The sequence below is a fragment of the Eurytemora carolleeae genome, unplaced genomic scaffold (genome assembly GCF_000591075.1).
Source record: "Eurytemora carolleeae unplaced genomic scaffold, Eaff_2.0 scaffold346, whole genome shotgun sequence".
In the NCBI taxonomy this organism is placed as follows: Eukaryota; Metazoa; Arthropoda; class Copepoda; order Calanoida; family Temoridae; genus Eurytemora; species Eurytemora carolleeae.
Genome location: NW_019396332.1, coordinates 122,294 through 131,188, shown reverse-complemented (window position 1 = coordinate 131,188; position 8,895 = coordinate 122,294). Strand labels below are relative to the sequence as shown.

The following is an 8,895-nucleotide window of genomic DNA, read 5'->3' as shown; positions in this document are numbered from 1 at the left end:
TCACTCAGTATCAGGTGAATAAATTTGTAATCATCACTCAGTATCAGGTGAATAAATTTGTAATTATCACTCAGATCAGGTGAATAAATTTGTAATCATCACTCAGTATCAGGTGAATAAATTTGTAATCATCACTCAGTATCAGGTGAATAAATTTGTAATTATTTTCCAACAAGATATAGCTTAATAGGGGTGTTGTTTATTTTTCCAGTGATCTAGTCATCAACAAATATCTTGTGTCATGAAGTATCTGCCTAGGCATTTATTTATTCATTTTGTCCAGTGAAAGGACTTTTGCTAAAGCTTCTAAAGAAGGAAAGCTGGTATGTTAGAGTAGACTTTTTAACTGTTAAACTTGAGGAATAATTGCTTGATTTATAAATTTTGGTCAATCTTTACTCCCAACTTCATCTATATACATACTTTCCTTGTCTGTCTGTTTGTTTGTATCCAATAAACGTCTAAACGGCTGAACCGATCGGGCCCACCTTTATTGTGAAACCTTACATGACCTCAGGGAAGGTTTATATAAGATCAAAATTAAAAAATTTTGCCTCCAACAAAATTCAATTTTCATTGAATTTTGAAAATCCACGGATAACTTTGAACTTTAGTGAAAATCTGCAATTTTGCAATTTTCAACACCTAGAGGGGGGGGGGGGGGGAGGGGGGGCCCTTTAAAGCTACGCCCCGGCCCCCACTTACAATACTACAAAGCGGGGATTTGGGACTTGAAAACGCCGCCCCCCCCCCACCACATCTTTTAGCTATAGGGTTACCAACTATACGATTTCAAAAACGTACCAAACTAGTTCCTCAGCAGTCCAAATACGTCACAGACAAATATACACAAGTGACAAATCCTATCGCCCCCACCTTGTATTCTATACCACCTTGACTGTTCTAAAGTTTTGAGGGCACACAGTATTTATTCCTAATTAAAATATCACGAAAATGTCCATAAATTAATGATTTCTTGATGTTGATTTTATTTTCTATCTAGGGGATCTGAAAATAGATTGTCTGTAGGACTTCAGGAATATAAGGACTTGCCTCAAATATCTAAAAAGTGCCGAGTTAAGCACTGTGATTTACAGGCGAGCAATATGATTTTGATAATTTTTTTGAAACTTCTTTTTTGACATCTATTTTCCAAAGATTTGGGACTAAATGAAAAATAGGACTTTTTTAACTATGAATTTATTTTTAGATTTTTTACTACTTGATCTCCCCAAACCTTATTTACATCACACAGTACATTTTCTCTTTTCTCCTTTAAGACCAAATTCATCATAAAAACCTCCCACCTAATAAGCATTTTTCTTGATTTGATTGCAATCACACATTTCCAAAATGTTCATATCTCCCTATTATTATTGAATTATTCTAAACTTGAGCTTTATATTCTTGATTGCAGGTACCAAGAAGATATGCCATGAAACCACCATGTCCTACAGCAGGGTTCATGCCTCCAACACCTCCCTTCTCCTGGATCAAAGGTTAATTATTAATTGGTAAAAGTCACACAAAATATCTTACTGAGCTGCTAACAAAACTGCAAATTTTCTTTAATATTTATGAAGTTAAAAACAACTAAAATTTGTAATAACATGATGAGGCTTGTAGATATTTTGCTATACTACCATGTACTTGAGGTTTATATGTTGACCCGTTCAGTCACAGTTTTTTACAGTATATATTTTTTTATACTTTTCTTCAAACCGATACATTATCAGGGGAAGTGAGATTTAATAAAACAGAAGTTCCCCCTCCAACCCGCTTTCCGTACTTCTCAGGAACAGATATATTTTATTTCTTGAATTCTCAAGATCTATGTAAACATTTACATATTTTTACTTATAAATACAATTCATAGGGCAAAATTCAACAGCCAGGTAATTTTCTGAACAAAATATTTGATAGAGAGGAATATAGTTGGATCATATTCAAATACTTATATGTTGGCAATTTTTTCTTTCTAATATTATTTATTTATTATTCAATTTGCTTGAGCTTCATTTATCATTGCTGCAGAATCCAGATTAGATAAGCTAAGAATTAAGAATTATTTATATCTTTACAACCAGGGAACATTCCGACTCTGCAGGCACAATACTTCAGAAACTGTCCTACTCCTCCAGTTTTTGGAGTTGGTTTATCAACTCCACCTCCCCTCCACCCTTGCACACCTCCTCCTCCCCCAGTAACCTGGAGTCAGGCAAGATATCTATATATATTTGCATGTCTATCTTTCTGTCTGTCTGTCTGTTTGTTAGTTTGTGTCCAATAAACGTCAAAACGGCTGAACAGATAAGGCCCAAATTTTGTATGGGACCTCACGTGACCCCAGGGAAAGGTTTATAAATGATCAAAATTTCAAAAATTTTATCATTGTTAAATTTTGAAAATGCGTTAAAAGTATTATGAAATCTGCAAACTTAAAATGTTTTTTTTTTATACTTTACATTGTATAAAGAGAAGATGCCCACAGAAAAAGTCACAATTAAGAGTTGAAAGAGAAGATGGACGCGAAGCGCCCTAAAAGCTTAGTGATAATAATAACAAAGGTCAATTATTATTTTGATGGATTTTATATAAGGATTTAAAAAAGATTTGTAAAATTATATTTAGCTACGTGGATCTTGGGACTGACTTAATATTAATAATACATGTAAATATTGATCTGTAATTCCTTAGAGTGTAACATCTGATCAGATGGGATATCAAACTATCTGGGGTCGAGTCTCAGCTTCTTCAAGATACCAGCGGGGCTGGGTGTCGGGGTTCAACACAACACCAGTTCACGGTAGTCCTAGATGGTTGGATAGACAAACAACTGGTGAATTCAACCCTGGCTTCAAACAGTGTGGAGATGGGGCTTATCCGATCAGAAATAGCATTTTTGGTATTAAAGTTGATCAAGATGAACTAGAATACAACAAGTATGGAGATCCATTTGTCAATCAGGTTACACCTTTATCTATATATACTTTGTTTGTCTGTGTGGGTATCCGTTTGTTTGTATCCAATTAAACATTCCTGAGCTGTATAAACATGTAACTATCAGAATTTCAGTTCTAACTAACCATGGATCAGATCTCTCTGAGCTGAGCCGTGAAACTTTGAAAATCCACGAAAACAAAATTGTAAAAAATCTGCAAATTTTTCTTATTTATTAAAATTTAGGGGTTTGTTCTGATGACTCCTCCAGGAAGTTCAAGTGACTATCCCCAATATCAGGAAAGGCAAATTTCTTTTATCAGATAAATACAAAGAAAGATTCTAAATTAATTTTGAGTTCAGGTTTCTCCCCTGGCAAGACCTTACGGGTTCTCTTCTCAGCAATATCAGCAGTTTACCAGTTTTCCAGGTTAATATATATTTTGAAGGGTTTGTCAAGTGTCAATACCATCATACATAATAATCATTCTTGATTAGACGAAGCTTTTAAGGGTAATGTTGCGACATTTCACTCTATAAATGGAGACAATTTAAATTATTTCTTCAGTCCCTTTAAGACCCTGCCATTTATGGTTAAAAAATATTGCAAAAAATTAAAATGACAGTTGTTTAAAACGTAGAGGACCTAGAGTGATAAGTTGGGTTAGTCAAAGTACAATCATGAAACCATTAAAAAAGATCAAATAAACTAAGTAAAGTAAAGTCTTGAAAATACAGCTAATTATGTTTGGCTCTAGAACTTAAACTAGGTGTTCTCAAAAAGGGCTCCACTGGGATTTCTTATTTGTCATATCTTCTAGAACTCTACCAAACATGCATGAATTGACAGAACAAATTGTTTGGAGTTCAAAGTGTAAAATTTGATCCAGGGGGACAGCAGCTGCCCTTGGTTCAACCTTATCAGAGGATTCAATTTTATTATGTTCAATGTAAATTTAATATTTAGTAACTTTCCCCTTATAACTATATTTCTATTGCCAAGATAAAGTATGGAATGTAAAGGTAGATTAGGTTTCCCATTGGTCCCTTTCAACCTCCAATGGAATTCAATTGTAAGAAACAATATTAGATATCTAAGGAAACTATTAAAACAAAAAAAATTAAAGAAGGGCTTTATCAGTGTTGACTACCAAACAAATTCCTTCCAAATTGTTTGCAAAGAGTTACAAATAATCACTTTTTTGTTTGGCGTGTGTGTGTGTGGGGGGGGGGGGTTACATTTTACCGAGAAAATGTTTAACTAAGAAAGTTTAGTAAATAAAAATATTGTGTTTGATCTCGGTACTTAACCATTGTGAAGACAAAGATGTTTTCTGAAGAATCTAATATTATTTTATTTATAAACTGTAATAATATTGATAGCTAGCTGAAGGGCCCAACGTTGCCCGTGGAAAAAAATATAAAAAAAATGTTGAAAAAAAAATGTTAAATTGTTTTCAGCCTATGTCACCCCTGGGATACCTCTGGGTTCCCTTAAAAAAATGTCAGCCCATTCGGTCCAGCCGTTTGGCCGGCTATAGGGGACATATATATAGTAATGTCTTGTTTTATTATATAGATTATAATAAACTAACTTATTTAAGGAACTTTCGAGCTTAGGGGATATCACCTAACACAAGGAAAAAACAAACTAATGTAAAATAAACAGACAAAATCATTGATTTTGTCTCCTGTATATTCTGACTCTCTTTTGTAAATGTTTTAAACAAAAATTAAAATTTTTATCAAATTGAATAGATTCCAGTGCTAAATGATTTTAATGAGCCATCTTCCAAAATCAAGATATAAATAGGACGAAGAGTTGGATAATTGAAATTCCAATTATGCGATTTTTTAGTTTAAGTCATAAAGATGGTAAATATTATCAGAAGTATAATGAAGAAACTGGACATTGACTTCAACAATGATTTTTGTAGGTAAACAAACAACCTAAAGTTTTTCTAATAATTATTTTTGTTTCAACAAAAGAAATTTTTAAATCCCAACTTTTGTTGCACTCTACTGAAAATTTTAATCAATTGAAATGTTTAATTTGTATTTTGTACTCTTTATAATTAATGAAAGGAAAATTGAAAGGAAATTTTATATTAGGAGATTTTCAGTAGAAATTTGTTGAGCTTAATTATATTTTAATTTTGATTCTCTCTACTAGCATTATTAATTTTCAGTATTTTAATTTCAAACAGGGTTTAGAAGTATAAATTATTAGAAAATTAATCCACTTTTTAATCATCTTTTACTCTTGGCAAACTAGTTTTTTTTGCAGCCTGGTGTGATAGACCTTTTTAAACCATAAATTTTGTTAGATTCCTTGTTAAAATATTTAAGGTTTACACTATTCTGTTAGTAAAGATTTAGGGATTAAATTTTGCGATTTTGCTTCTAGCGTTGGCTCCAATTTTTATTTTATTTTAAATAAAATAAAATGAGAAATGAAATCTTTACTTTAAAATATCTAGATGTTATTTAAACCATGAAAACTATTCAGAACGAATTTACGAAATTTTTGTTTGTTTGTTATTTTAGTAAACCTTGAAATTTTTTATATGAGTTTGAATTTAAATAAATTAATAAGTTTGTATGATGAATGCAGAGAGTCTTTTTTCTCAATCATTCTCAGTACCTCCTGTTCCGAGTCCAACTAGTTCCAGAAAATTCACATTTCCAGGTAGTTAAACATCTAATACTTTCAATATTTTAAGGACTAATTGATCTAGCTGAATTCATGGTTTGAATTATTAATTGCCAATACTACAATATCAGGATGCCAAGATATAAGTATCGAGGCAGGTGCTTTTTTTTGCAAAGCTGCATAACATATGTTTACACTTTACAGGGTAATATATTTAATACTGGGGATTTAGTTTTCAGGGATATCTTACTGAAAATTTCCAAAATTACTGATAAAACACGAAAAGGCTTTATAAAATATATTAGAAAATTGTGAAAGTCTCTTATCATGACTTAGTTTGTTAATTTTTTACCACTTGGATCAGAATTTGCGTCTCCGCATTCTATGCGGATTCGGATCCAGATCTATAAACATAAGGAAAATCAGTTAATCTTCCAAATTCGAATCTTTGCCCTTTAAAACATGAATATCCTATTTTATTTCACTTAATTTAATAATTTATTTTTTGTTCTTTCTAATATTCCTTCTTTTTTCTGCTTAATTTTCATCACTTCATTTCTCTTCCATATTTTTTGTAAATTTGATTTCTTCCTCCATCTCCAAAAAAGAAGGCAGAAAAAAGCCTGTTTAGCCCAAGTAACTGCTAGATTGATAAAAATATACAAAAAAAATATTGAAGAGACTCCAAAGGGTTTTTAATCATACGCTTGTAAAGTTCCATTCCTGTTTTTAAAATTTTATTTTCCTGAAAAAAATACTTTATTTTTGTGTTAAGTTTCTCCACTCAGTCCCACCACGGCGAGGTCACCTTTGTCCCCAGGACTGTCTACAGCTGGTTCACCATTGTCCCCAGGACTGTCTACTGGACTCTATCATATTCCACCCATCAACACTAACTCTCCAGAGAGTGCTGGTAAGTTGGCAGTGTGCCAAAAAGCATTTAAATAATTCGAGAAACGTCGATCATACTTCAATATCTGAAATGTAAACTAAATTTTGATTTACAAAGAACTTAAACTGAGGATTTATGTGGTATCATCTAGAAGTTACAAGGTTTTTTCCACTCTTGATTTATAATAGTTATTTCCTGGTTGAAATGTGGAAGAAAGGCGTCCCTTAAAGGGAGTGTTCGCGAAAAATGAAAGGGGGTATAGGCTTAATGCGATAAAAAAGCGTTAGGTTGTAATATCTGAATGATTTGTTTGAAATTAAATTGATTTTTTTACGTCTAAGTTAAGTATGTTATTTGGTATGAGACGTCTTTAACAATTTTCTCCTTATAGACGCAACAGATTGAAGTAAGATTAGTAGCGATCAAAGGCGCTTTATATCGCATTAAGCCTATACCCCCTTTCATTTTCGCGAACACTCCCTTTAAACCAATGCATGTCCCTAATTGGTTTTGTTTAAAAACAAAAATAAAACGTCCTAAAATTGTATTGGATGATAAATTACTTAAGGACAGAAACGGGTTCCTGTTGGTTCTACCTGTTTTCCATCCTATTTTTCTCAAGGTAAAATACATGGCATCTTCAGTCTTGTTACAGTTTTTTTTTTACTGAATTGTAAGTTAAAATTTTTTTTTTCCAAGTGACCTTCCATTTGTAGAGTGGAATAATTGATTTACAACGATACCCTTTAAACCTTTGTTTGTTAACGGAATTAGTAGATATTCTTATTTATACAGCAGTAAATTAAGTGCCAAGAAACCGAGAGAGTGTTTACCTTAACAAGGAGTGTGCATTGTAACCTCTAGTCTCCCGACACTCAATCTTCAGCTACACAAATGAGGGTATTTAGTATTTACCACATCGATGTCCAGACAAAGGTATAAAGGGTATCGTTGTGGAACGGAAATGTCTCACTTTAATTGGACGGTTCCTTTAAACTTACGCTTACAGTCCCTTGAAATCTCTTGTTCAAGTGAAATGATGTGTTCTTTGCATAATTGACTTCTTGTTTATAGGCAAGTGATGGAGAAGAAACTGAATTACTGTCTTCTCATCACAATATTAAATATATATTTTTTTTACATTTTTTTAAATCTTCAGTTAGATATTGACTTTCTGTTAAGAACAAATAACTCTTTAATGATTTTACACTTTGTTCTTGACATTTTGTACCTTTATTATAAAATGTATTTATTACTGTGTACAACAGACATAGTTCATACATTCAAATCCTGCTGTTCATTGTAAAGGATCTACAATGTTCCCTACATCCAGTCTGTACAATGTGTACTCTATGCAGTACTGTGTTGTTGTAAAGAAGTTGGACCTTCTTTGTAACGTGCTACTTAAAATACCAGTTCATAGAATCTTAGGTTTCAGATTGCTGTCATATATTATTGTATGCCATGAATGCATTTGAAAAGAAACTTATGTAATTTATTCATTTTGTTAATATCCATTGAAATTGTTCCAAGTTGGTGAACTTGATTTTTTTTGTTAAACTTTATTTTCTCTTGTTAAACTTTATTTTTTTTTTTTAGATAAAAATGTTGAGTACTAATATAGAGCAGAAAATATAAGGTCTTTTTTTTATTGCTTTCATTTTTTCATTGCTTTTATTTTTTCATCTTTATTTTCATTGGTCTCCGTAACTCTTCCTGGTTCTCCGAGATCTTTTCTTTTTGATTCTCATTTTCTTTCTTCTCATTTTCTGTCTTTCTTGTTCTTCTTTTCTTTCTTGTTCTCCTTTTCTTTCTAGTTTTTCTTTTCTTACTTGTTCTCCTTTTCTTACTTGTTCTCCTTTTCTTTCTTGTTCTTCTTTTCTTTCTAGTTCTCCTTTTATTTCTAATTCGCATTTTCTTTCTTGTTCTCCTTTTCTTTCTAGTTCTCCTTTTCTTACTTGTTCTCCTTTTCATACTTGTTCTTCTTTTCTTTCTTGTTCTCCTTTTCATACTTGTTCTTCTTTTCTTTCTAATTCTTTTCATACGTTTTCTTCTTTTCTTTCTAGTTCTCCTTTTCTTTCTTGTTCTTCTTTCTAGTTCTCCTTTTCTTTCTTGTTCTTCTTTTCTTTCTTGTTCTCCTTTTCTTACTTGTTCTCCTTTTCTTTCTTGTTCTCCTTTTCTTTCTTGTTTTCCTCTTCTTTCTAGTTCTCCTTTTCCGTCTTACTTGTTCTTATTTTCTTTCTAGTGCTTCTTTTCTTTCTAGTTCTCCTTTTCTTTCTAGTTCTCCTTTTTCTTACTTGTTCTCCTTTTCTTACTTGTTCTTCTTTTCTTTCTAGTTCTCCTTTTCTTTCTAGTTCTCCTTTTCTTTCTAGTTCTCCTTTTTCTTACTTGTTCTCCTTTTCTTACTTGT

General features: G+C 32.0%; 1 protein-coding gene across 1 annotated transcript; it reads left to right on the top strand.

Annotated features, from left to right (window-relative positions):
* Nucleotides 1-36: 36 nt before the first annotated feature.
* LOC111701110 (uncharacterized) lies at nt 37-8,073 on the top strand. Its single transcript, XM_023472262.1, has 13 exons — nt 37-47; nt 1,004-1,097; nt 1,418-1,499; nt 1,737-1,796; nt 2,088-2,218; nt 2,698-2,967; nt 3,187-3,240; nt 3,304-3,370; nt 4,545-4,580; nt 5,555-5,629; nt 6,369-6,506; nt 7,054-7,107; nt 7,560-8,073. The coding sequence occupies exons 3-13, from the start codon at nt 1,436-1,438 to the stop codon at nt 7,565-7,567; spliced, it is 957 nt and encodes a 318-aa protein (XP_023328030.1). The 5' UTR covers nt 37-47; nt 1,004-1,097; nt 1,418-1,435; the 3' UTR covers nt 7,568-8,073.
* Nucleotides 8,074-8,895: the final 822 nt, after the last annotated feature.